Genomic DNA, 27,979 nt, shown 5'->3' with positions numbered 1-27,979 from the left:
TTAAAGCATGCCGCCTTCTCCTAAATATTTTTTGTCTCTTTTCACCAATCCTTTGTAATTTACCAATGATGATTAATAATGTAGGACGAGATATCTTAGGTTGGGTCCAAAGAATTGTTTTTTAGATTTCATTTCACGTGGCGCAGATCGACCCACGTTTTTCGCGTGCTTTCTTTGGATTCCTGTCGCATCCCTCAATTTAGTTTCACTTCTCCGACAATTAATCGCTACCTGCTTTGTGATTGGAGGTCTCCATACGGGGCCACTAGGTCGTCCAATACGATGCAGTTAGTTTAATCGTGTACAGATCCCGCTGGTAAGAAAAGAGATTTCTATTGATCGTCTTCCTTTCGATAGCCCATCGGTGTGGTGATTTCACTCGCCCAATGTGTTCCGCAGGAACACCACAACCGAATTTTTAAATAAATAGCCATCGAAGTATCCGGATCGCGGTGATCCGTACCTGCGATCCTCGCGCTGCTGCTTCATCCGCTCACCGTAATGGCCGCTGAGAAGCCCGTCGAGGTCTGCGTCAAGGCCGCCGTCGGCGTTCCTGACTCCCTCGGCGACTGTAAACTCTTTCTCCCCTCTCTTAGCCTCTCTTTCGTCGCGCCCTTCTGCCGTCGGCTCACCGCTTTTTTTTTTATCCGATGGAAAAAATAGGCCCTTTTAGCCAGAGGGTTCTTCTGACGCTGGAGGAGAAGAAGATTCCCTACGATATAAAGTTGTTGGACGTCAACAGCAAGCCGGATTGGTAAATTGTTCGTGCTTTCTATTAAAACTAGGGTTTTTGTGTTGTGTCTTGGAAGGTATCCGTGGTTCATCTGTGATGTCGTCTTAGGTTCTTGGAAATAAGCCCGGAGGGTAAGGTGCCGGTGCTGAAGTTGGATGACGGAAAGTGGGTTCCCGACTCCGATGTGATCACCCAAATCTTAGAGGAGAAATATCCGAACCCTTCTCTCGTCACTCCTCCGGAGTACTCATCAGTGTAAGCCAAAAGCTGCAATTTTTATTTGGCTTCTTATACTTTCGTTTGTACTCCTCGGGAATTCTCATCAGTCTAAGCGTAAAGCTGCAATTTTTATTTATACTTTATTAGAACGGCCTTTGATTCAGAGCTGCATTTTTTTTTTTGTCTTCTTATACTTTATTGGAACGACTTTTGATTCAGAGGACAATGTTTTCCCTTGTTTTCCATGGATAATGAACCTGATCTAAGTGGAGAAAATTGACTAGACCTCCTGCCATAAGGGGAGCTCTTACTAAAGATCGTTCTTCCCTGGTCAATCTGCAGAACAAGGAGTAGTCATAGCATCTTCACTATTTTGTCCTTGATATCCCGTAGGATACCGATCTCTGTGGGACTTGGTGTTGGATGACCAAGTTCTATCGAGTATTTTAAGTACAGATGATTTGAACTTCGTTTTTAATCTTTCAGTTGGCTGGTTCAGTTCCATTCAGATCTTTGGCAGATTTGAATTGGAGAGGTTTCAGAGTCAGTGGATGAAGAATATAAGACAAACGTTAGGATTATTAAAGAGTAATGGAAAGAAGAGACCAAAGGGGTAAATTTTAGGATGTAAGAGGAGCATGAAATTCTTCACTTTCAGATGCCTCCTATATAAGTTTCTGTGGAATCCTAGACAGATAAAAAAAAGAAGGAATAGTTGGGTAATTAATTTATATGGTTCCTTTACGTATTGACTGCAAAAATAAAGTCAATATTGATAGTAACTTACATGATGGTGTTCCCATTCTTTCGTTTTAAAAATGAATCCACTTTTAACCTACAAGGATTTTAGTCTGTTTTGTGGTAATTTCATTATGTTTTTTATGTTCAAAATTATGCAAGTGGTTATGTAACTTCTTTTCCTTATGGTGTGTGTGCAACATTTGTGATGCTAGTTGTTTCAGAAAATAGGTCTTTTTAGTAACTATGCTATTATTACAGTTGTTAATTTTTTGTTGATTATTCTCATTCAGGGGATCAAAAATATTTTCCTCTTTCATAAAGTTCTTGAAAAGTAAGGATGCTAATGATGGGTCGGAACAAGCTCTTCTTGATGAGCTACATGCATTGGATGAGCATCTGAAACAGCATGTGAGTAGAAAGAGAGCCTTCAATGTTTGCTAGGCTTCTACATATCTATGTGCATCTACGATGAAAATTTTCTATCCAGTTTGTTGAATTGAAGTTGGTTCTTCCTGGGAGATGCATTTCCACATTAAGATCTCATTCAATTATATTTGTCTCTAATTCTTCAAATCATGGATAATATATTTTGTTGGCAGGGCCCATATGTCAATGGCGAGAACGTATCAGCTGTGGACTTGAGCTTGGCACCTAAGTTGTACCATCTCGTAATTGTGCTTGATCATTTCAAAGGATGGAAGGTTCCAGAGAATCTTACCTATGTTCATGCTTACATTAAGGTACAATTTAAGTTTGCCGTCTATGTTGAGGTGTTCTTTTTGCAGTTTCGAATGTGACATTTTCTGCATATACTGTTGTGCTAAAGTAGAAGGTAACCATTTTGAGTTGGGATTCATCTTGTGTGGTTCGCTTCTCCGATATTTTGCATTTAATCAGTCAATTTACACCCCATTTTAAGCTATTCTCTCTTCTACACTGGATTATAGAATCTTCACCTTTGTGTCTCTTTTTTAGCATCTTTATAGATTGAATTTCTAGTGTGACTAAGCCTTAGATTCTTTCGGCATATTAGTGTTCTATAGTAGTCAAGCAATTTTTGTAAGATCAACATTTCGAAGGATTTACGGGAACTGCAAGGCCTTTGTGTTTGTTGCTTGGGGAGTCTACCAATCGATAAGTTGCTTTGGTTTTCTTACCTCCTTGATTGGAAAATGGTTTTCTCTGAAGCATCTTCTATAATAAATTAGTATTCACGGAGATTAGCATGTTACGTAGAATAATTATGTCAAGTTGGTAGCTGATGCACAGGCAACCGTATAGTTTCACTTGGGAAGATTGCACCGTAACTTGATTATTTGATCACATCTTTCTTTTGAAATTTAAGCCCTGTTATTATTCTCATGGCATTTAAATTTCAAATCCATGAATAGCCAGTTAATTTGTTTAATTTAAATGCACATTAAACACTATTTTCGTTAGCTCTACTGGCGGAAGAGTAACTCACCACAACCTTGAACCGAAAATATCATGGTACCATTCATCTACGGGGTGTACAATTCATGCCGACGAACCCTTTTCTTTTGGTCATTTCTGATTGCTGGATGGCAAAAGAAATACATGGTTCATATCTTAGATCACTCGACCCTCATGTGTTGTTCCACATAGCCATGGAAAATTGATGATACATTAGGTTGATAGCAAAAGAAGAAAGCTTAGGTGAGTGATAACATTGGTTAGAAGAGGCTCCTTTAAGGGGTTATACTTACCTACAACTGCTGTTTGATCTCTGGTTGATAAGATCGAACTTAATTGATATTGTTAACACTGTTGATGAGACATCAGAAGCTTGTCGTATCAATTGATTGTGGTAATGACATTTCTGCAGCTGCTCTTCAACCGGGAGTCGTTTGTGAAGACGAAGCCTCCAAAGGAGGAACACGTGATTGCCGGATGGGCACCAAAAGTTACTGCTTGATCTGTGTAGTGTTTGTCAGGAATATGGCCTCCTGCTGCGTGTTCCCCTGTTTGTTTCTGTCTCTCACCTTTTAGCTACTTCGTTATCCCGTGTAGAACCTTAAATAAGAGCTCCTTTTATGGTTGTCAGGAATCTATTAGAGTCGTTCACAATCGTGTTTGTGTGTGCGTGTTCGTATTCGGGTTGTGTATCTTTTGTTAGGCAACAATCAACAGCTGTTTCATTAGGAATCAACCGAGCAGTTCTTTGGATGTCATTCCTCGCGTTGACTTCTGACGCATTCAACGCCAACTCGCTCTCCGACAAGAAGAGGCTTTGCGTGCCGGACGCATGCAAGAAGTAGAGACACGTAGTTGAGAAGATGGTGTCGTCGTCGTCTCCGAAGACGGTGGTGGTGCTGGCGCTGTGCCTTGAGAGCATGCATGCCATCCATGAGGCCCTGCGATATGTGTGCACATCCTATCGTGCCTCTCTGCGAGTTTTGGTTCTACGTAAAATGCAGCAAGTTATCTTTGTCTTCTTTTATTTTACGTGAGTTGTGTGTCATATGACACGCCATAGGAGTGATGCAAAGATGCTGCGTACACCTTCTTCTTCTTCTTCTTCTTCTTCTTCGTCTTTAAGTATATTTACAATAAATACATAAAAAAAAGAAGAATATTTAGCCTTCTGCTGGGGAGCTGCATAATGATTACATCCGCCATGGTGCCTCAAAAAGGAGTTCAACAACGGAGGACGTGGAGCTAAAAGAGCCTAAAGGCGTGTTGAAGCAAAAGGGAAAGCAGGCAGAAAAGAACAAGAATGAGGCCGAGAAGCTGCTTTAAAGGACACTTCCGATCCAGCCCTTAATCGTGAAGGTGGTGGTGGTGGTGGTGGCAATCACACGCAGCAGCTTTTCCTCCCTCAAACCGCTGTCTGAGATCCATGAAAGAACAGGGCAGCTTTACAGCACGACTCGATTCACCTGTAATAACTCGTGCTATTTACATGCATTATGAACATGTCAAGATACAGAATTCCTAATCGGAAGAAGACCGTCTCCTTCACATCGTGCAGTACCCCCCGGTGAACCGAGTCTTCTGTCTCTTCAGCACCAGGTTGCCGTAGTTGCTCATGCATGGCGAGGTCAGTGGTCTCTTGATCGTGCACAAGCCGACGGCAGGTGCGATTCTCGGGTTGGGTGACGAAGCTTTGTGGGCACTGACACCCACCGGGGGTACTTGAAATGGCTGGGGTGGCGGAGGGTTGCGCCACCGAGGGAGTGGCCCTGCCAAGAGAAGCGTCTGCAGCGTAGGACCTGCTTCCAGAACGGCCTGCAACAGCTTCCCTTTCTCCGGCAGTGGTTTCTTTATGACAAGGCCGTCGATTACCGCAGAAGCTTCCTTCGCTCTCAGTGCTGCCCCATTGTTCTTCGGCATGTTGCAGGGATCGGCCATCTTCATGCTCGACAGTTCTGGAGAAGCAACAGGGGACGCGCCATAGGAACGATGGGTGGGAGTTCCTGAGAGGCTATCGGATGCCGTTGCTGCCTCTTGGAGAGTGCCGGATAGCATCGGAGAGAGCTCCGCGGTGTGAGGCCGCGTGATGCTGTCGAGCAGAAGCTGCAGCTGATTCCTTGCTGCATCTCTTTCTCTGGTGATCACCTGAAGGAGGTGGATCAAGTGACCGATATCTTCCTCTCTCTTTCTCATCTCTTCCTTGGCATTGGCCCGTAGCGTTTCCAGTTCCATGGTGGCAAGCAGAAGCTTGTGCTTGAGGTCCTCCATGATCTGTTTGACCAAAGAAAGTACGGTAAGAAGATTCAGCAGAAGAGATGGCAGAGAATGACTCAGTGGAGGTCTTTTCTAATCTGATGCTTCGACTTCATCATCACCCAACAAGCAAAATCCATTCGTTGGGTGATGTGAACAGATATCCGCTGAAAGAAGAGAACTTTCATGAATCAAAGCAACTATTGCAGAACATGGATTTTGGTCTATGACAAGGGACTTCGCACCAACTTCTTGTACCAGGCAACATATCTAAAGCTACGGTGTTCGACAGGTTCACATCATCCACATAGAATAGTTCTATAGGAAGAATCTTTCCTGCAGAGAAAGGCCACGGGCTAATGATGATCGAGGTCAATGTTTCACTCACCGGTTGGCATCACACGGCTAATGCCAGCATAATTCTAACAGGTTTTGGGATTCGTAGTTTGCTAGTTAGGGGTCAATCGGTCGAACACTTGAGCACCAAACTCCACTCTCCGTCGAAGCTCACGAAACAACACTGCAACAGCGGCTACTCGCGCGTTCTACGACAAAGGGAACCCCTTGTAGCCGCTCGACCAGCCGCCAGCAGATCGCACCTCCTCCGTCGCCGGTCCGGTGGCCATGTCAAGGCAACCCCATGAACACTTACTAAATCCCATTTCAGAAGGACTGATCCATAAAATAAAGAGAACCCATGTCTCAAAACATGTTAGGCACAGAGAGAGAGAGTGGCTGACCTCATGGGAACTCCAAACAGAAGGCAAGCTTGCATCCATGGTGACCTCTTCAAGAGTCACAGGGATGCACACAATCTGCCGCTGCTCCTCGTACACTCTACTTCTGCCCCTCCGTGGGCCTCTTGTTGCTCATGTGAAGTCTCTGGCAGCAAGTTTGCACAGACCAAAAGAATATGTAGTACTCGTCCGGGAAGAGCTTTTATTTTGAGATGTAACGTATAAGGTATGTGACTATGTTATGTGGGAGTTCTCTCACCCTACATATGAACGCATGACCTCTTCCACTGTCTACACAGTAGGCAAGGTCTCACCTCTTCTTTGTCTCGATCAATAAGTTGAGTATAGATCAGGTTATTCCTTAGCTTGTTGACTAGGTAATCAACACTGCCACTATGTCCAAGGAAGATTTAATCCTCCAGTTGATATCTCTAGTGCCATATTCTTTTTGGTTGGGTCTCCAACTAGCCATTGCTAGGTCACTTTATACTGGAAAGCAATGTCTACAAGAAACAATGGTGTGGTGTGGATGTAGTAGCATTTCTATACTTTTCCCACCAGTGAATATTTCCCTCTTATGTTGCCTTCATATGGCACGAATAGCCATGAGATACTACACAAAGGGCTGTAGTTTATTTGGCTTTTGTCTTGCATTGGGGCCATGGCTTGATGTGTAGGGTAAAGTTGGGGAGGGGGAGGGCGGCGGCCAGTTTCCGGTGAGAAGAAGACAAGCCTCGTGAGACATCCAGATCCCGGGTCGTCTTGTTAATTGGATCTTCCCATCTTTGATGCTTCTCTCTCTCTCTCTTTAATGGAGCCTAGTGATAGCACCTATGCATGTTACAGTGGCATGGGAGACTAACGCACTAATTATATATGTCATATTTTTTGTTCCATGCCTTTGATTCAAAGGTGATTCGTGTGATAATTGCCGCGATGATGATTGATGGTTTCAGCTTTAACTCACGATACTATGCTTCAACTACCGAATCGTGACAACCGGTCACTCTGAGTCATGGCTTGTTTGGCTTGCAGATAATATATTTCATTAAAGATGACGATGAAAGACTTTGCAATGCCAACTAAATATTGACACTTCCATGTTGCCCGCAAGCTGTTTGTTGCAATGCTACTTCCCCCCCATACTGCATTTTGGCGAGCTAGCGTTGGAGTGCGATGAGCAGTAGGGCCTCGACGACAAAAAGGAGGATAACCACTGATCCAATGGTCCCTCGGCTCACGCGCTGAGGTCCCCAAAGCGCAAGACCACGCCCACTAAAAAGAGGCCGAATGGTCCACCACACCCCACGCTTTTAGGACACCCCAACTCCCCTCATGCATCCAATCGACGTTAGCCTCCTTAATCTCCGATCCCCATGCATTATGAAACCACCCCAACGGCTTTACCGGTCTCTGTCTTAGCAGCTAACCCTACGCCTGTTCTAATTACGGATTGGATTAAGGAGCGATCGGGCGATGGCCACGCGGTGCGGTGGGGTCCGTTCTATCATCGGGACCCACGTCCCCCCTTGGCCATACGCGCACGAATTCTTCACGGAGGTACAACCTTCCGCACGTCGTTGCCCAATCGGCGTCATACTTCGTGGTCGGGGAGATGCTTCAGGAGTGGGTTTGATGGTGCCACATTTTGGCTCGGGGTCGTGTGGCCACATGGTGTGTCTCGATTTCCGGTGCCCGCGGTTTTGGTTCGCCTTCTCCATGCTCACCAGCGTGGCGAGCCGTGGGATGCGCGTTGCACGACTTGTAGTCGGAGCCACGTGCCTCGTCATTAATGGCAGGGTCCTCCCAATCCAAGTCACACCAAACAAGTATATATATATATATATATATATATATATATATATATATATATATATATATATATATATATACACGCGATTGGCATGGATGGAGTGACAGAGAACAGACAAGGCGAGGCATGGAAGGCTTTACCGGGCCATATGTTGGATTGGGCTGTCGGCCTACGTTAGGACAGGTATCCCAGCTTATGTTACATGCTCGCATTAGAATATTAAATCAATTTTATAATTAGAAATAATAAAAACTCATATAATATTTTATATAAATAATTAAATACAGAATGAGAGATTATAAATTGTCATATTTAATATAATTTCTACAGTTTCCAACTCTATTATTTAAACTTCACCTGCATGCAAGCATATGGATGCAAAGCAGCGAAGGATAGCTGCACGTATGTCGGGCCAGTCGTTGATGGCGTTCCACGTGCGGTCAACGGTGTCGCAGAGGGTAAGAAGAGGTGAGAGATGGAGACGCCGACAAGCAGCGACGACTTCTTGGACCCATAGCCGACATCGTTGACTACCGACCGGTCCTTTTTCCACTCGTCTTCTCCTCCCCGTGTGTATCAATGTGACCCGCTATTGACCGCATGAGTAGCGTCCGAAGACCGGTGCCGACTCTCCATCAGCGCCATCGCAGGCTTCGACGTGCCAACTGGCGCGGAGCTGAAGCGGCAGCAGTGTCTTCTAGTTTAATGGTGGCCGCAGAATTCAATGGACGGAAGGCCATGGTCAAAGGGAGGGAGTGACGTCCGCCTTTATGCGCGGTGGTCGCGGCGGCTCCTTCCAAACTGATGCTTCTCGCTGCTGCCGTTGAAGTCGCCTCGTGCCTCGTTTTGGGCAAGGGAAAGGTGGAGAGGAGACGGTGGTGCACGAGATCCTTATTCCCTTCACACCCTCTTCCTGCTTATAATACCTCTTCCTTTCCTTCCCCTTCCTTCCTGCTCACTGCAAACGAAGCTCTGTTCTCCGAACTCCCGACAGGTGCACGACCCAAATGCTTATAAAAGGGTCACTCTTCCCTTCTTCTTCGTTACTCCCTCTCGCGTTCGACCTCTGAATCCTCTTCGTGCTGTTACATTTGCATTAGGAGCAGCGATGGCGGTGGCTTCCTCGCGAGGGAGGATGGAGACAATGCGGCAGTGGAGGGACCAGGAGACGAGTCCCGAGAGGACCAAAGTGTGGAAGGAGCCGAAGCCGAAGAAGGTCCCTGTGGTGTACTACCTCTCCAGGAATGGCCAGCTGGAGCACCCCCACTTCATGGAGGTCACCCTCTCCTCCGGCGACGGTCTCTACCTCAGAGGTATATCCCAAATCTCCCACAAACCCAATTTCTTTCCTGTTCTTGGTGTTCTCTTGTTTGTTGACGTCTCGTCTCTCGTCGACAGATGTGATCGATCGTCTCAACTTCCTGAGAGGCAAGGGAATAGCCGATCTCTACTCTTGGTCTTCCAAGCGGTACCGTTGCGCCATTCTCTTCCACGACTTTGGCCCCCTTTTCTTGGAATTTCTTCTTCTCATTGGATGATTTGGGATATTGCAGGAGCTACAAGAACGGATTCGTGTGGCACGATCTCTCCGAGGGCGATCTGATCCACCCGGCGCACGGCCATGAGTACGTCCTCAAGGGGTCGGAGCTCCCTCAGATCATCTCCTCTCCCAGCTCCCAGGACACCATTGCCTCCGAGAAGACCCTGTCGATCCGCAAATCCGTCGATGAAGACCCCGAAATCTTGCAGATCAGTAGGAAAAAGGCGCCTTGGGGCTCCTTCGACATCAACGAATACAAGGTCTACAAGACCGCCGTGCCGGCCCAGACCGGCGGCCTCATGGCGGCGGACGCGTCAACGCAGACGGACGACCGGAGGATCAGACGGCGGGCCGCCTCCACGAGGGATGCCGGGGGCCGAGCTGAGATCACGGAGCTGGATAGCGATGAGATCTCGCCGCCTCCGTCGTCGTCGAGCCCGGAGACCCTGGAGACGCTGATCAAAGCGGACGGGCGAGCGGCGGTCGGGACGGAGGACCACGACCGGACGGTGGCGAGATACGCGAGCGGGCGGATGCGGGCGTCAGCGGTGCTGATGCACCTACTCTCCTGCGGCTCCATCAACGTGAAGGACCAGCAGGGGCTCTCGCTGTCCCCGCCAACGCAGCCGGCGTCGCAGTGCAAGGAGAGGCCGGCGCCCCGTGGAGGGTCCGATCTGGAGGCGGACGGCTTGATGGCGAGCAATGGCTTCGCGGGGATCAGGCTGGAGGACAAGGAGTACTTCAGCGGGAGCCTGATCGAGACGAAGAAGAAGGCGAGCGATGGCCGCGCCGAGCTCCTCGCCCTGAAGAGGTCCTCCTCCTACAACGCGTGCAGGTAAAAGCTTGCGTCACCTCAACAACATCTCTTAGAATCGACATGTAATGCTGTCGAAACGTGCGATCAGGAGCTCGAAACTGGAGCCGACGGAGAAGGAAATCGAGGGCGTACGTGCCAAATGCATCCCCAGGAAGAGGACGAACCCCACGGAGCGGCGAGAAGTTACCGTCCCCATCTCGCGCGTGTGCGCGCGGATCGAGGACGAACCCCACGAGGAGTAATGGACGACTCTGAAGCGACCGTACGAAGAAGAATGAGAAAGAAACGATGGGCATCGGCCTAAAAAGAAGACATGGGCTGCAACCGAGGAGCATTCGTCTCATGTCTGTGAATGCTTTCGTTTGCCGTGCCGATGAAGGCACGTAGTTACGCCAACCGGAGAGGAATTCTAGGAAAAGTAATGTGCTTGCTTGCATGACTTGTTTCTTTTGTTTGCATCGAGGAACATGGAATTGGTCGACCGCGTTGTTGCTCTGTGACCACCGTCTCTTTCTCTTTAGGTGTTTAGCTCTCCGGCTTGTTGTTGGTTAAGTTAAATCTTCAACTTAGGCAAATGATAGCGTTTAATCTATAAATAAATTTAAGTTTCTTGATGAAATTAATATTATTTTTTAATTAAATTAATATTTAATTTAATATTCATTAATATTAAAATTTTGTTACGGATTTAGTTGATTTTTTTAATTCGTACAACATCTTTATTATCCGCTCATAAATTATCAGCATCTTCGAAATTTGTTATGGTCTCTTAAAAATCTATAAAAAATAAGATATATAATATTTAACTGGGGATATAACAATCAATTTATTTAAAAAAATATTTAATAATAATATAAATTATAAATATATTCTTCATGAACTTCGAACAATCACAGTCTAAAATGATTTATTCTTAATATAAATTATAAACATAAATTTAAGTCAAATTGTTTGAGTTGAAAATCACTTGTTAGTCTCGTGTCAATCTCGTTCTACATTAGAGATCGTCAAATTATGTCGAGTATTTCTATTCGAATACTTAAGTTAATCATTGGGTTGACAATCAAGATCTTCGCCATCAGGATAATCCTAGACATTGCCAGTCGGACCAACCCGTGTTAGCCACCCGGCCCAAGGTTCGCGAAACAGATGTCATGCAATATTCTTAATTATATAATTATTATTGATGCATGGCATTGAGATTATAATATTTTTCTAACAATAACCCTTTGAAATGTGGGGAACCATGGTCTATAAAAATAAATAAATATTTTTCATGACAAATTATCATACACATACACATATGAAAATATGATAAATATTATGCATTTGTAAAATCATGAAAAATGTTAAAAATATCATTTGCAATGCATATCATGAGTTTTATGTTAATTTCATGATGTTAAAATTTTCTAGAATTGTGGGGACTTTAATAATTTTTTATGTCTATCAAAGTCTTGTTACAAGATTTAAAAAATATATATATCATGCATTATGAAATAATGTTATGCATATTAGCAAAGCATATCATGTAATATACTTTCTTGATATATTAAATTTCATTATAAATGTGGGTGACTTTTATATCATATTGGTATGCATGAATTTGTTTACACGTTTGTTGACATATTTGTAGTTGAAATTTTGAGTATGTATGCCAATTATTTAAATGCATGATTTATGATTATATGCTTACTCTTATCATGGATGCTAAACATAAAATTAAAAAAATATATAATACATAATGATAGTCTTCATAAATATATAAATGACATGACTTTTGTCATAAAAAAAAGATATAAATGAAATGATTTTAATATTATAATTTGATGCTTATATATGAAAGGATATGTCCTTTGACTTTTGAGACAATCAACAATTCATAAAAAAAATAATTTTTAAATTTAAATCTATTTTATTATTTGATTTCCAACAAGCTAATCAAATCACTTCGGGATCGTATTCATACGATCGATAATATAAATTGAATCTTAGGATGAAAATCTCGATATAATTTCACATGTACATATGAGATTTCGCCTTAAGGCAACATTTAGACATCTTCAATATTTTTTTTCTAAACTTCACTTTTTTTAATTATTATTTAACATTTTATTTATTTTTTAGTCAAAACCTAAATATCTCATATTTTACATGAACAATACGATTTTGTGATGTTGGAATCTCGATCACATTCTTAACCTTTTAGCAGATATTACTGTATTATAGAAGGCATTAAGAATGACGAATCAAGACACAGATGGACGGTAGCATCCAAGATTAGCTACCTACTGCTGGTTGGCGAGGAATCGGAAGAGAGTAACACCATATTCTTCATGTGAAATATCTGTTCCTCACCATATGGCCCTGCTGACATTACCCTATTTACTACAGAATTCAGAGTAGCAAAGTTGTGCAGAGCTTCTCCTCCCTACACACACATATGTATTCCTCCAGTCATGTCATCTACAGATCTAACTTGTCCAGCCTCTCTCTCCCTCTCCATCCTGGCTTTTGAAACCTTCTCAGCTGCCGTTGACTAAGTTGTCACCCCAAATCGTGCTTTCATGGGAGAAAGCGCATTTACTCTGATGCTGTTCAATGACACCCGCAGCACTTACTGTGATGAGATGCAATGAATCAATGCAGAGAGACTTGCTTGATGGTGACCGAGTCGTCGTACCAATAGAAAGCAACATGCATCAGCAGCAGTGAACTGAAGCTGCTTCAGCATCAGCCAACTGGTTGTAATATAAAAAGACTTTAACCATTCATTTAATCTGTTCGTTTAGTCTGCGATGAATCTTTTCCTCTTCCATAGTGTAAGCATTGAGAAGCCCACAAGTGCAAGGAACCATCTCATTGGTTAATGGAGAAGAGGAGACATTTGTTCGACCGTTGTGATTCCATGGTTGATGCCATTGTGTGTCGTCATTGTGCAGTATATATGGATCGTAATTGGAATGGCGCAATGTCAAACACGAGAAACATCTTTGGATGCTTTTGAGCATAATTAGACGTGGCATTAATATCCGGCTGCTTGATGTCGCGTGCATTGGTTTGCTTTTAACATCAAGTCCACAGTCTGATCTCTCTCTCTCTCTCTCTCTCTCTCTCTCTCTCATGTCCGACTGCTAAGCATGGCTTCATAACAATCATGTCACTCAATAGATCATGTTCCGGATTTCAATTCAGTGAAAGAGTCATGAATCATATATTTCTTCCTACTGTAATGGTAGTTCAAATCGAATCCGATGTTCTCCAATTGGCTTGTTGTCTCCTTAGCTGGCTGTCACTCTCCTCCATCTAACTCCGCAGGACAGAGACGTCTCCCTTGCTGCTGTCATCACCATCTCATCCTTACGTGTTCCCTATTTAATTGCTATAGTCAGCGCTTACATACGGGAAGGAGTTCGTCTTCGTAGAGCCTATAAGTAGCGACTGCTTGTTTTCCCTTCTTCCATCTGAGAACCGTAGTAGAACCAGATATGAAGAGATATACAGAAGGGGAGGAAGGAGAGACGGCGAGCATGAACGTGGCTAATGTCCTTATTCTCCTCTCTTTCGGCGGCTGCGACGGAGAGGAGATCGTCGACGTCTCGGCGCGCACATCCCCTGCAGACAGAGTTTTCGAGTGCAAGACCTGCAACCGCCGGTTCCCGTCCTTCCAAGCACTCGGAGGCCACCGGGCCAGCCACAAGAAGCCACGGGTCGCCGGGAACGGGCGCGAGGAACTCGCAAGGGCGAGGGTCCATGAGTGCTCCGTCTGCGGGCTCGAGTTCGCCATCGGTCAGGCCTTGGGCGGTCACATGCGGAGACACAGGGCGACGGCCAACAGCTTTCCGCAGGGCTCCTGCCTCCAAGAGAAGAAACCGCGCGAGGAGAAGGCCTTGTGGTTGGATCTGAACGCGCCACCGTCCGAGGGCGAGCGCGACTGCCGGTAGAAGATCTTTGGGTTTGAGATCAGTCCACCATGGACTCAGCCACGGCGTGTGCTTGCTTTCGCTGACTGTTAATCGCCACATATATATGACTAGTTGTCATGTGGAGATATTTAAAGGTAAAATTTGCTGTTCCGCCTTTTAATTGGGTTTATGAATGGCTTACAGATTGCATAAAAAATACATCTAATGTTATTGTAAGCAGACTCGATCTTTAATAGAATCTTTATGCTTCTTTCATTTCCTTTGCTGTGTAATGTTTCTTTGGTGATGACTGAGAGACACGCAATGTTGCATGTGTTCTTTGCCTGCGACTTTTCCCGCTGTGTTCTCCTCTGCCTCCCTAACTGGGATTCACACTGCCACTCTTTTCATGCAAGAGCAGAACACGCCATGGAATTGGATGTGTGTCGCACGACCTCACGAACATAACAACATGCACTGAACTAAAACCTTTCCATCGTTTCACATACAAAGCGTCCGAAGACGAGATCGTAAGTCTCGTCAGCCTCATGCATGCACGACGTTGATGTGTTGTCCCCTACGTCAAAGACGCTACTCTTCGATGCATACAACGCACTGCTGCTGGTCTGGAAACGTGGTCTTAATCTCTTTCTGCGTCAACTACGTTTTCTGCTCTGCAAAGTCATAGATAGTTGATGAACAGATAAGAGTTCAAAGGTCAAGATAAGCCTGCTAACCTAATCCTAGGATTCAGTCATTAACGCAAGTGAAGAAGATTGATTTAGAGCTCAGTGTATCAGTTTATAGATCAACATATGAGATCGACCATATACGTAGAGTGCAGAAGGGAGCTGGTGGGAGGAGGGGCGGCAGTCCGATGAAGAAGCGTGTCTCCCGGTCCGTCAAGGACGACATCCAGTTCCCGGACGGTCGCTACGCCCAACGCGTCGGTCTCGCGTCTCATGTGATAGATGAGTGGATTCATGAAGCTTCGACTTCTCGTCTTCACTGGGATCTTCTGGCGGACGTGAGCATTGCCCACGGCGGAATGCTCCCCGACATCAACCAGGTGTTGCTGCCGAAGAAGACGGACGAGGTCTCCGAGGAACCCAAGTCGGGCGCCCAAGAAGGCTGCTAAAAGACCGATCTTTTCTTTCCTCGTTCTTATTTTGTAGCTCTACTTCACTCTAAGCCCAAATTGCTCGAGATGATCGAGTCCGCGGTGCGCGTCCACTTTTAGAAGCTTCGTGTTGCCACGGTGAGAACTGCCACCCCAAGTAAGACTTGAAGTTAAGCATGGTATCGACGCCGATACATACGCGAAGCTTTGCTTGATCTCAAAGTCAGCTGAGAGCGCAAAGGAGGAGGAGAAGAGCTGTAATCGGTCCTCATCGCGCAGCGTCAGATGGCGCCCACCGCGACTTATCACTCCATCTCCTGTGGTCGGTCCGGATTCGTCCTCGCATCCGGACGCTGTTCCATCTCGATTCGTCAAACGTTACCACCATCCCAAAATATCTGAACTCTCTGCGTGTCTTACCTCCGCCGCACATCAAGAAACCAACGGCCGAGAAAACACCCGTTCGAGGCAGAAGCCACCACGGTGCAACGTACACGTGTACGACTTCGGCCTCCAGGATTGCCTATTACTATTCCTCGTCTTAGCCGAAACGCTACGTGTCGGTCAGACGTAACAGCTGAACCCCCATTTTGCCGGTGGTCTTGACCGGGACGCTAAGCCTGCCATAAAAGCTCCCTTCCGTCGATCAAGATAACCAAGTTTGCCCCAATTGTCTTCCATCCCTTCGGCTTCTGTTGTCGTTGAATGGGCTAATTTGGATCGGGTGCCGTCGAATTAGGGCTCGTCGGATCTCGATCGAGTGTTGTTTCCCTCCGCGGGCATCGACCATGCCTTCGGTGCTTGGAGGGCTTCTCCATCGCCGCGCCGCCATGATCCCATCGGCTACTTCGTTCAACGGTGGTTCCTGCTCTCATCGCCTTAAACAGCTCGAGAAGTGGAGTCGTCGCGGTAATTTGAGTCAACAGTAGGGACCGAGTGCGACGTCGCGGTCGATTAAGGGTCATTGATCTCTCCTTTCCTGGCTTTCTTCGTTTTCGGTGTCTTCCTTTTGCTTGATTTGGAAGGGTTTTCTTTCATATCTTGGATCGTTTCCTATACTGGTTGTCGGCGACGAATCCTGACTTGGAGGAGTGTTTGACCGGGTCTGGATTCTTAACTTGGCTGAGGTAACTGATGATATTCTCCTGATCTTTCTTCTTTTGTATTGTTTACGGGTTATTTGTATTTCCCGCGGCAGATGATCTGTCCTCGTTGCTGTTGTTTGGTATATATGATCGGCAGGCTTCATTTTGTCGTTCAATTTTAGCTCTTTGGTGTCAGACTCTGTTAGCACTGATGTAATTATCTTGTAGTTATGTTCACTCCATTTGAGGTATGTTGTTTAGGCCGTTTCTATTTTCTCTATAACGAATGTCTCTCACATGCGTTTTTCCTTGATGCAAAACCCAAAATGTCGCCTTTCTGAGTGCAGCATCCAGGTAAGTAGTTGGTGCATATTGAAACTGAGTAGGCATCTGTTCATGATTACTTTGTTACCAAGAATTTGGTTGGCTTGCTTATTGTAGAACTAAATAAAAATAAAATGGAATTAGCAAACATTTGTTTCATGACAACAGGTAAAAAGATATGTTCAGCAAGCTGGTTCATGATGTTGATTAAACTGTCTTCCTCCACCCCACCCCCCCAACCCCTCTCTCTCTCTCTCTCTCTCTCTCTCTCTCACACACACACACACACACACTCACTTCTCACACTGTTTTTCCACAACAAAGGGAAGGTGCATGTGCATGAAACTTTGTTTGTTTATTTTCTTTTGCTAATCTTCCACTGGCCATTTGTTTTTTTGGCATTAACTTAAATAAATTACAAAGAGACAGCTATTTCAACTGGAAGGTTGCCTTTATTTTGGTTTAAACTGTCCTTTATTAGGATGCTCCCAGTACAATTGATTCTTGGATATGTTTGTATGCTAGTCATAGTCGTATTTAGCATACAGCTAGATTTAGTCAAATATCTTGAATAGGAATAATTTTTTATATTTACATCTATTTTCACTAAAATCAATACATTTTTTAATGAAATATATTGAATATGAAATATCAGTGATGTTTAAAAATAGTATGTAGCATATCTGTCCTGTTGAATGTGAAAAATAACTGTTAGGTTACCTTCTCAAGAGGAAGTGTTCTATCCAGCCTCGGCCAGGAGATCGACTTAATGATCTGGGTCACTGCACTGGGGCCTCCAGTGGTCCAATGGTTCATCATGGGTCTATTAGTATTCGTTTATTAAGAATATGCACAGATACACTAAACAACTGGAGTTGTTTTGTTGCCCAAGATAAAAACTGTGTGAAGAGTCATTGCTAACTTGCTCTTAATTCTTCGAGAAAAGTCTTTTGTGATATCAGTACATCAAACTTGATGATGCAAATCCTGGGATGGATAAGGTGACTGATTATATGTGCATATGCATGTTATGTATTACTCTTTGTACATTTATTAGACAGGAAGATGTTGATAAATAAACTTTTTCAATATTATTATTACAGTTTATTTTTTTTTCCAAAATGTGTTAGTTTACTCAACTTTGATTTTGGTTTATCTTACTAGGTGATTTCTGGATATCTTGTTAGTGAGAAGTATAGATTAAATATACTGTTTTCCCAGTCTGGTGAATATATCTATGATATAGTGATTTTTTTTTATGACTGAGAGTGTTTAAAACCAGTCTAATTTTTTAATTATGATAATTCTCTCACACGCTCGTTTACTTTAGTCAGCATGTGTGCCTAAATCCTGTCAGGTTGCATGGTAAGTAGATACATTTTGAGTACAGAATGTTCACATGTTTCTCCTCCTTGGACAAGATTGAGCTTTACTTTCATGATAAACTGTTGCCAGAAAAGGATAAACAATAAGCACAATGGATTTTGGGTTGTTCAAATGAAACTCCCAGATCATCGTGCCAAATGTTTGGACCAAGTCCAGCCTAAACTGCCTGTATAATTTAGTGCATGACAAAGAAACTCAGAGTTACCAACCAAAACTAAATGTCATTTGTGTTTTTTTTCTAAAATCCTAGTTTGTAACATTCATGTAAAATTATGGTCCTATGTGTTGTAAATTTGATGTTCTAGACACAAGTAGTATGATTCGGTCACAAGCCTCTGTCTTGTGGTTGCCTGATTTTGATCAACGCCATGAACTCTTTTTTTTTTTGTTAACAGAAACATTATTTGCTTTCTTTTACTGGATTTTATTTCTGACATGTTTCAGTTTATTCTGAGGTTGCTCATTGCATCTTCTCGATTAGGTGAGGGTTGGTTCTGTTATTTGATTGAGGTTTGAGTGTTGGAGCTTCTATGAGTAAATGTAATTATATTGTATTGATCTCTTCCAAGCAAAAATCAATTTTGCACTGAATAGTAGTTATATGAGTTTTTGTAGTCTTGAACAGAGAGTTAATATATGTACATTACACCATGCTTCATGTTTAGCAAATAAACTTGTGTAGCATAATATTCCTGCCAATTTCTTGTTGTAGTTCTATTGTTCTTGATATAAAATATACATATGGTGAAACCATTAATATGAACCCTTTGTCAGCTTTTGATACAATAGCAGCTGGATGGACAGTGTCTGTAATGCTGATACACCTCTTGGAGATACTAGTTGTGGCTTATATGTCTATGGCCTTAGCCACGGGAAATCAAATGTAGAAAACAAAGAGTGTGTTTGCTGGAATAAAGAAGAAACTGCTAAGCTTACATTGCAGGGGACCCCGAGTGATCCTTTTATTAGCGAAAATGATGTGTTAACAGTTCAAGAGGCTGATGTTGCTCCTTCTTTGGTTCTGCCTGTCGGTGATCTTCAAGCACAGTTATCTGATAATGCAACCTCAGATGAGAAAGTACTCGAAGCAAAGCATCTTGAGACTTACCAAGAGTTACATCATTTTGCTACGTCGGATGTGAAGAAACAGAAAGCCTTGACTAAATCTGCAACATTTCCTTCCTCAGTGGAGGTGGACCCTGTTGATCTCTCTATAGATGGTGGTTGTGGGATGCCGTGCAGTGCTTTTCAACAAGAGTGTTCTTCTGCATCTAATAATCCTACATATGCACGTTCAGTTTCTCTCCCTGTGAGTCTCTATTGTTTAAATAATTTGAGTATCAGTTGGTCCTAGTCTATGCAAGCATTCTTGATGATGTATCATTACTAAACTTGCCAATTTATTGCTGCCATTACATCCTGAATATTGCACTGAAGAACAAATTGCTCCTAGGGAGCAATCATATTGAGGAAATTTACTTTCATATGGTGAAAATATTAGCAGAGAATTCTTTATGATGATAAAGGTCATTACTTTTTTCCTTTTGGACTGGGTTCCTTGTTGGTCCCAGGAGAAGATACTCTATGCATGCAAATATGATTGTTCATGTATTTATGGAATGTTCTGCTGGTAGTAGTCTCATTAGGATTGGTGTTAGATGCAAGTGATGGCGCTACATACAATTTCAAACAATGCTGTCTTGGTTATATAAATTCCTACTTTTCTGGTTGATGCCTTCTAGGATGAGGTTCACTTTAAAAGATTTCATATGATGATAATGTTTCGTGTAGAAGTACTTCCTAATTATATTGATTGAACTGTGTTTTTCCAGGCTCCTTCAAAACTCATTTCTGCCGTAAAGGGAAGCCGTGCGAAGAATGGATCACCTTCGAATGTGCAGTTACGTGTAAAATGGGCCCCCGAGGTTTATGATCCACCGTGCACGACAGTGTCGCACACTGTAAAGAAGAGCCATCACCAACGCCCCCGAGCAAAGAAAAAAGATGGCAATAAACACAAGCACAAGGGCAAATCGGCACGGGGAACCAATACCGAGAGGAGGAGTACAAACAGGAGCAGCGCAGGCAATATGGCTGAATCTGTGGATATGAGGTTAATTCTTGATTTCATTTGGTAGATGATGACAACTTTGGCATGAATTTATGCATCAATGCTCTTGAAATTAAGATTTAAATCACTATATTTTTCAGGTCACAAAGCACTGGGGATATGTCCCCGCCGAATGGATACGACAATTCCAGCATGGAAGTCTTGAAGTATGCAGTCAGTAAGCAAGATTCCAAGTGCGGGAACACCTTCTTGAGGGAGGCGCTTACTAAAGTGCATGTATCTATGGCGGAGGCTACGTGAGAGGCCTTCGCCACCGTAATGTTTCGCACAAGATATTGCTGATGATTGTAGATAAATAAGCATGTCAAGTGCAAGCATGCATCGGTTGGTTTCCGTTTTCTCTTTGCCTGTGGTTGTCATTAGTTGCATCTACTGTTGTCGTGGGTTGAACATGAGAATGCTACGGTGATTTCGAGTTCCAGGAACTAAGAACCGAGGCCTTTATGTTGTTGTTTGGTCATGGACCATGTTTTGGAGAACTTAATGTCTCACCAGTATTCGGTTTGCTTGGAACAATCTGTTCTTGATGTTTCTGATTTGCCAATAGATCGGTCCTTTTTTGAAAAAACAAAATTTCTTGTATCTTCAAGATTAATAGTAAAACTAAGATGTTTATGATATCTTGATTTTATTAGTTCTCCTAATGCAATCATAGAAGCCCGTGGATTTGCACCCAAACGGGTGTCTGTCTGATCTGTTCACGCACTCCAATAGTATTGGCATTGTTATTTTTACATTATCGGATCATAAAAGATTAGGTATGATCTGGAAAGAGCAAATTGAGTAGTTCAAATATGGGCGATGGGTGATGTATCGTGAAGATGATAGCCTTATAAGCAATTCAATAAATTAAGAGCCTTATAAGCAATTCAATAAATACTTAATGTATAAGAGAAAAAACAAAAAAATAAGCCATGCAAATAATTGTTCATCGGGTGTTGAGCGTGTGATTTTAATTAACACCCAACATTACCTCAAATCTCCATCTAGCTAGGTGCCACGGATTGTGGATTCCAAGTTACTAAGATAATTGATATTTTTCCGAGTTACTAAGATAACTGATATTTTTCTTCCTAATTTTAGGCTCGCACGAAACTATATCATTTTAGGGCTTTTTTAAATTATAGTTAGTGGTCATTCTATAGTCTTGCAAACTCTATACTGTCGGTAAACTTTTCTTGTTTATAATTTTCAAGTAAAAACACATGAAAACAAGATAAAAAATGTCGTTCAACATATGTATAAGCAAATAAAAGCGACAATTAGTCTATTGACAAAGGCGTTATGGGTGTGCAATAACTGCCTGTGACATTTTTTCCCATTTAAACTATTAATACCCTTGTCGATGCTTACTAGTAGTCCTTAATGATCGTTTTTTCATGTCATAAGGTGTCTTCGTACTTCCAACTAGCTTTTGTTTGGGGATTTTTTTGTCATTTCATCAAGTACTCAATCTGCTTTGCTTTGTTGTGTAGCTTTGTCTTACGATCTACTAAAATGATTTCAACTCACTTTTTATAGGAGGCTAAGGTCAATGGTAGCCAAGTTGGAACGCTTCAGGAAACATCTTATCGATCTAAGTGGTAGGCTTTTAAGTCATTTACGTGAAAGATATTATGAATTTTGAGCTACATCGATCGATAGTAACAACTTGTAGAAGACATTGCTGACACTATTGATAATTCAGAAGGGTCTTTGCACGAGTTCCTTGTGCACTTTATGGTTGGAGTTTCAATAACACTAAGTCATTGACTTTAAACCCCCTATGGACGCCTTCTTAAATATACCGACTTCTTCAACTTTTAGTCATCTTCTCCATGTAAGTAAAGTGATAAGTCGACGGACTACTTTCGATATAATTGATCGCTAAGGTTTGAAAAATCAACAACTGCTATCCCATAATGATCTCGAAAGGGCTATTGTTAGATGTAGATCTCTATTGCAAGTTATAGGAGAATTGGACTATGTCAAACAGCTTCACTCAATCTCGTTAGTTGGCACTCACATGGTGCTAAAGATATTGCTCAACAGAGTGAATTTATTTTTTATAGTTTGGTTATCCGGTGGAGACTTGTGAAAAAGAATAACTTAGATCTCAGTAATTTAAATAGTTCAATCTATAATCACCCTAAGAATCACACATCTCGAATACTAATGATATCGTGTGAGACCTCTTAATACTTAATCACATTCTTCATCATCAATTTGACCACCTTCTTTATTGAGTAGTGTAGGAGTTAAATAATGAATGTTATATATTTTGAAAATTGATCAACCACCACGAGTATCGAACTAACTCTCTCTTATTGTCGACAATCTTGATATGAAGTCCAAGAAAATGCTCTCTTGCATCCTTTCTGGTATAGGCAACGACTCCAAAAGTCTCATCAACTTTCGTTGCTCTATCTTATCTTATTAATAAGTGGTCTGAACATATTTTTTCATATCAGTCCCCGTCTCCGGTCAATAGAATGCCCTCTTTACAAGAGCTAATGTTCAGTGAATACCCAAATGTCCTACCCAAAGGAAACTATGACACTCTCAAAAGTTCATGTCTTATATTGTCCGTTTAAGGAATAGAAACTCTACTCCTTTTGGTGTAGATGAGTTCTTTTTGGACCCAAAATCGTCGTATCTTATCTTGTTTGATTAGTTGCATTAGGGTTACTATGTATGGATCACTATACAATCCATTCCTAATATTGGAAAGGAAGTTAGATATAGCTAACTTGTTTGGCCTCCACCTTCCAATTGCATGGCATTTATCATCTCCACTTTTCTACTTAATGCATTGGCTACCACATTTGCTCTTTTGGGATTGTACTTTATTATCATATCCATGAAGTTCTGCCACCATGCTTGCTTTACGGAGAACTTCTTTTGAGTTTATAAGTAACTCAATGCGATATTGTTCATTCTTAGCACAAATTGTATTTCGAGAAGATAGTATTGCCAAACTTGTAGACAGTGAATCACCGCTATTATCTCCTTCTCGTGCATTGGATACCACCACTCGATCTCGTTGAGCTTGCGGCTCTCGTAGGCCACCAGTTGACCTTTCTGCATAAGTACTCCTCAAATAGCAAAGTTCAAAGTATCTGTATGGACTTTAAAAGGTTTCCTATAGTCCATCAATTTGAGTACTGGTTCTTTTAATGCAACAATCTTTAGGTCTTAGAATGTCGTTTCATATTTGTCTAAGCATTGATAAGGCTACTCCTTCTTTAGCAACTTCATCAATAGAGTTGTGCACTATGAGCGCACAACTACATTAGCACAAATAATAGTTGATGAAATCAAGAAAGAATCTCAGCTCTAGTACCTTTTGTGGTGTTTGCTACTCCACCACAGGTTGTAACTTTGATTTATTTATTCGAATGGAACCTTCGTCAATTCGATATCCTAAGAATAAAATCTTTATTTGAGCAAAATAATACTTCTCCATTTTCATGAAAAAAATGTTATCCCTAAAAACATTGAAAATTATTCGAAGGTTCTTGACATGTTACTCAAGTGTTTAGCTGTAAACAATGATATCGTCCAAATAGATGATCACAAACTTCTCCACATACTCATTACATAGTTGGTCCATGAGAGTGCATAATATGACCAAAGCATTCGTTAAGCTGAAAAGCATTACTAATAACTTGAACGCTCTATACCTAACATGAAACCTTGTGAATTCAACCAATGCCCAATACTATCCCAAACCACCATCTAGGTACTACCTAAGGGGTTTTGAGATACTAAGATGATTGATGTTTTTCTTTACATCGCAACCTATAGAAAATAGACCATAACAAATAAAAATTGAGCTATTTTGAGATAATTTTACTCATTCTAGTGAATGGTTGCTCTAGAGCTTTGCAAACTATTTCTGCTTATAGTTTTCAAGCAATAATACATAAAAACAAGATAAAACATGTTACCAAACATATATATAAATAAATAAAAACAATAAACGATCCGAATACATTATGACCATCCATGGTAGGATGCCATAAGATTTGATGTATAAATCCATCCTATTAGGAAAAATAATTGTTCCAATATCATGTTGAAAATTTTCTTGAAAAGTTCATGAAGATCAAGAAATTATAGAGGAAAAATAAAGAAATTTGAAAACTAAAGGCTCATATTACCATCTCTGGTCAAATTTTCTTGAAAAGTTCATGAAGATCAAGAAATTATAGAGGAAAAATAAAAAATTTGAAAACTAAAGGCTCATATTACAATCTCTGCTCACAAAGTTATGACTTCAATTATGATAATGATACCTATCTTGACTAAAACTTTAAATTAAAATACTAATAATCATAAAGTTTAATTTAATATTCCAGTCTGGTCATGGCTCTTCCATGCGTGATGTGAACGGAGGCCGAAGATACCACCACTAAGATCATTGCTGTGTCGTAGGAGCAGCAGTAAAGATGTGCCAAACTGCTTGATTGATGTCTAACTTCAGAGGTTACACATCTTCTCAATAACAGAAGTTCCTGCTTTTTCTGATGGTAGAACAGATGATCCATCTTTAAAATTATTACCAGTAATGTTTTGCAGGATGATTCGCTCTCCCTCGGATGCTGAAAGCTGATCTCAACCAAAAAGCTCCAATTAGATTAATTTCGAGTCAACCTTCAAAGTGATTACTACAACTTGACACATCTTTCACGTTTCAACTCTGTTACCATCTCTCAGCAATCATGCTGATGAGCCGGAAATCTACACCATCTTCTCATCAAAAAATCGAGCACTAAGTTCATTGCTGTGTCGTAGGAGCAGCAGTAAAGATGTGCCAAACTGCCTGATGGATGTGTAACTTCTGAGGTTAAACATCTTCTACAATAACAGAAGTTCCTCTGCTTTTTCTGATGGTAGAACGGATGATCCATCTTTAAAATTATTACCAGTAACGTTTTGCAGGATGATTCCCTCTCCTTTGGATGCTGAAAGCTGATCTCAACCAAAAGGCTCCAATTAGACTAATTTCTGAGTCAACCGTCAAAGTCATCACTACAAATTGACACATCTTTCATGTTTCAATTCGGTAGCCATCTCTCAGCAGTCATGCTGATGAGCCGGAACTCCACACGATCTTCTCATCACAGCCAAATCGAGCATACTCCTTTTTTTTACCCTTGCCTATGCTTTGAGGAACTTCCAACATATTGGGAACTAATCATTTTTCATGAGATATAAATAGATCCCTGTACAAATTCATGTGCCGCATTTATCTTAACTTGATCTAATTGCGACCAGGAGGTATCTTGGTGACTCTTTCCGCTTGCATTAAGTATACACCCAAGTCACACTTGTGCCAGCAATAAATAGCTGCCCTAATGTCCAGGATCTAACTCCAGTCATTCCATGGCTGTTCTCAAAGATCCTTCAACCGTATTGGCACTCCCTTCATCAAGTCAGTAATCACTTTCATCAATACGTGAAATGTGGCTTTGCAGACATCTGTAGGTATCAAAATTTGGAACAATCTTTAACTTTCTGGCACAGCAATTGACTTCCCTCTTTCAAAGTGGAAAATTGTTGCCCCGTCTTTAAGGATCACTACCAGTAGTCTTTACAAGAACATTGACCCTCCTTGAAATGGTGGAACCGACTTCGATCACGCAGAACAATCTCCCGTGAGACAATTCTTGAGATGACCTTCATGGCTTCATGGCAATCATTACAAACCCGCAAATTCTTCACAACTCGAATTGTGGTACCATCCTTTGTGCTGATGAGCCCAAAAGCTACAGCTAACTTCTCGCTGTGCATCGACAGCACATTCTCCTTTTCCTCCTCATCTATGCTTTGTGAAACCAAGGATGTGATGGGGACATATCCTGCGAGCTTCATTCTTAAGCTCAATGTACTGATCATTGAATATATCTTTTCAGATTGTGGATGCGAACGATCGCCCATGAAGAACTCATGTACCATGTTGTCTACCTCAATCCAACTGCAACCAGGTGTCTTCACCACCCTCTTCTCTCGCATCATTAATCTAAACTTCGCTGCATCTTCCAACCTTCCCATCGAAACATACACGTTTGCTAGATACACATAGCTGCCCGAGTGCCCAGGGTCTAACTCCAGTATGTGTTGAACTACTCGTTCCCCTCGGTTTATGTCCTTGTAGATCCTGCAACCACCCAACAGAGCACCCCAGACGATGACATTGGGTGCCACCTGCATTGAATTTATCAAGTCCTCAGCTTCATCAAGCCTTCCAGCACGGCTGAGAAGATCCACCACACAGCCATAGTGTTCAACCTTTGGGATGATCTCAAACTCCTCAGTCATCATGTCAAAATAACAAAGCCCTGCATCCACTAGGCCACCATGAGTGCAAGCAGATAAAATGCCCATGAATGTGATGTCATTTGGCTTCACGCCACTCTCTAACATTCTGTGGAAACCAGATATTGCATCCTCGGCATGGCCATGCATGGCCGATGCAGTGATGATTATGCTCCATGACACCACATCCCTCTCTGCCATTTTGTCGAACACTGATCTTGCCTCGGCTACACACCCGCACTTGGCATACATGTCCGATAGTGCATTCCCCAAGAAGAGGCTCAATCCCATGGCTCTCCTCTTGATGAATCCATCGATCCACCTTCCTAAATCAAGGGCACCTAGGTGGGCACAGGCTGATAGAACACACACAAGTGTAACTTCATTGGGCTGCGCCATCGGGATTTGCAGCATCCTGCGGTACAGTGCAATGGCCTCTGAGAACTTCTCGTTCTGAGCGTACCCCGAGATCATGGCATTCCAGCAACCAACACTCTTCTCATTTGCTCGATCAAAGACCTCACGAGCAGCGCCCAAGTCGCCTGACCGAGCATGGCCTGCAATCATCGCAGACCAGGAGACCATGCTCCTCTCAGGCATCCGATCAAACACCTTCCGCGCCATGGCGATGTCACCACAAGAGCAATACCCAGAGACCAGAGTGTTCCAAGAAACGACGTCCTTCGTGATCATTTCATCGAACAGGCGTCGTGCATCGTCGGGCCGGCCGAACTTAAAGTACATGTCGACGAGAGAGTTGCGGACGAAGAGGTTGGATTCGAAGCCGCGCGTCAGGACGAGGGCGTGGGCCATCTCCCCGTCCGACCTGGAAAGGAGGCCAGCGCAGGCCTTGAGGACGGAGGTGAACGTGAATTCGTCGGGCAGGGGGGAGCCGGCGGCGAGGAGGCGACGGAAATGGCGGAGGGCAACGGGGTGGAGGTGGTGGAGGGCAAGGGCCCGGAGGAGGGAGTTCCAGGCGACGAGGTTGGGGGCGGAGAGAGCAGAGAAAACGAGGGCGGCATGGCGGGGGTTGGAGCGCGCGGCAGCGGCGCAGATGAGCTTGACAGCGACGACGTTGGGGTCTACGGCGTCCGGGGGCGGAGAGGAGGTGATGAGGTTGGCGTGGAGTTGGAGTAGCTGGCGCATGGTGAGGTCGCCGGCGCATCTTAGAAGGAGGGTGGTTGGATCGCGGCGCGAAAGGAGGGCCAGCGCTGGACGGCAGCGGCAGTCGTCGTGATTCGTGTCTCAAACTCGTGCCGCCTGTCGTCTCTCGCTCTCATGGGCTTGTCATTTCCCGTATCAGAATTAACCGCAATTTAAGCAAGTGATAGAAAATGGATTAATGAAGGGTTTTATTCTATTTATTTTTTTGTAATTCATTACTGAAGGGAAAAATAGGATTTGGGTTAAACCGTTGATCAAACATAAGTCGTTAACATCG

The 27,979-nt window shown here is 42.9% G+C and overlaps 7 protein-coding genes across 9 annotated transcripts; 5 read left to right on the top strand and 2 right to left on the bottom strand.

Annotated features, from left to right (window-relative positions):
• The first annotated feature begins 412 nt into the window (after positions 1-412).
• On the top strand, positions 413-3,781 carry LOC135626905 (probable glutathione S-transferase DHAR1, cytosolic). Its single transcript, XM_065132715.1, has 6 exons — positions 413-571; positions 664-754; positions 842-988; positions 1,984-2,101; positions 2,293-2,433; positions 3,540-3,781. The coding sequence occupies exons 1-6, from the start codon at positions 502-504 to the stop codon at positions 3,627-3,629; spliced, it is 657 nt and encodes a 218-aa protein (XP_064988787.1). The 5' UTR covers positions 413-501; the 3' UTR covers positions 3,630-3,781.
• A 586-nt stretch (positions 3,782-4,367) lies between these two features.
• Positions 4,368-6,401, bottom strand: LOC135626903 (uncharacterized). Of its 3 annotated transcripts, none has more exons than XM_065132713.1 (3): positions 6,121-6,401; positions 5,769-6,031; positions 4,368-5,398 (listed from the first exon to the last, which is right to left on the bottom strand). In XM_065132713.1, exon 3 carries the CDS (start codon positions 5,393-5,395, stop codon positions 4,673-4,675), a length of 723 nt encoding a protein of 240 aa, XP_064988785.1. In that variant the 5' UTR covers positions 5,396-5,398; positions 5,769-6,031; positions 6,121-6,401; the 3' UTR covers positions 4,368-4,672. The 3 variants fall into 3 exon arrangements, with proteins under 3 accessions (XP_064988785.1, XP_064988786.1, XP_064988784.1); XM_065132714.1 differs by having other exon boundaries at positions 5,769-6,027; XM_065132712.1 differs by lacking the exon at positions 5,769-6,031.
• A 2,047-nt stretch (positions 6,402-8,448) lies between these two features.
• LOC135626902 (protein SOSEKI 5-like) lies at positions 8,449-10,782 on the top strand. The gene is made up of 5 exons (XM_065132711.1): positions 8,449-8,924; positions 9,031-9,243; positions 9,329-9,398; positions 9,484-10,305; positions 10,376-10,782. The coding sequence occupies exons 1-5, from the start codon at positions 8,735-8,737 to the stop codon at positions 10,527-10,529; spliced, it is 1,449 nt and encodes a 482-aa protein (XP_064988783.1). The 5' UTR covers positions 8,449-8,734; the 3' UTR covers positions 10,530-10,782.
• Positions 10,783-13,775: 2,993 nt separating this feature from the next.
• On the top strand, positions 13,776-14,231 carry LOC135627612 (zinc finger protein ZAT12-like). Its single transcript, XM_065133736.1, has one exon. It carries the CDS (start codon positions 13,776-13,778, stop codon positions 14,229-14,231), a length of 456 nt encoding a protein of 151 aa, XP_064989808.1.
• An 838-nt stretch (positions 14,232-15,069) lies between these two features.
• On the top strand, positions 15,070-15,330 carry LOC135627611 (probable histone H2A.6). The gene has a single exon (XM_065133735.1). The coding sequence runs from the start codon at positions 15,070-15,072 to the stop codon at positions 15,328-15,330; it is 261 nt and encodes an 86-aa protein (XP_064989807.1).
• A 631-nt stretch (positions 15,331-15,961) lies between these two features.
• LOC135626900 (uncharacterized) lies at positions 15,962-20,571 on the top strand. Its single transcript, XM_065132708.1, has 4 exons — positions 15,962-16,439; positions 18,882-19,416; positions 19,940-20,220; positions 20,319-20,571. The coding sequence occupies exons 2-4, from the start codon at positions 18,904-18,906 to the stop codon at positions 20,476-20,478; spliced, it is 954 nt and encodes a 317-aa protein (XP_064988780.1). The 5' UTR covers positions 15,962-16,439; positions 18,882-18,903; the 3' UTR covers positions 20,479-20,571.
• A 3,784-nt stretch (positions 20,572-24,355) lies between these two features.
• Positions 24,356-27,831, bottom strand: LOC135627170 (pentatricopeptide repeat-containing protein At1g08070, chloroplastic-like). Its single transcript, XM_065133168.1, has one exon. The coding sequence runs from the start codon at positions 27,682-27,684 to the stop codon at positions 25,801-25,803; it is 1,884 nt and encodes a 627-aa protein (XP_064989240.1). The 5' UTR covers positions 27,685-27,831; the 3' UTR covers positions 24,356-25,800.
• Positions 27,832-27,979: the final 148 nt, after the last annotated feature.

The sequence above is a fragment of the Musa acuminata genome, chromosome BXJ2-11, assembly GCF_036884655.1.
Source record: "Musa acuminata AAA Group cultivar baxijiao chromosome BXJ2-11, Cavendish_Baxijiao_AAA, whole genome shotgun sequence".
Lineage (NCBI taxonomy): Eukaryota > Viridiplantae > Streptophyta > Magnoliopsida > Zingiberales > Musaceae > Musa > Musa acuminata.
The sequence above is the reverse complement of the archived record's forward strand: the minus strand, read 5'-3'. Positions and strand labels throughout refer to the sequence as shown.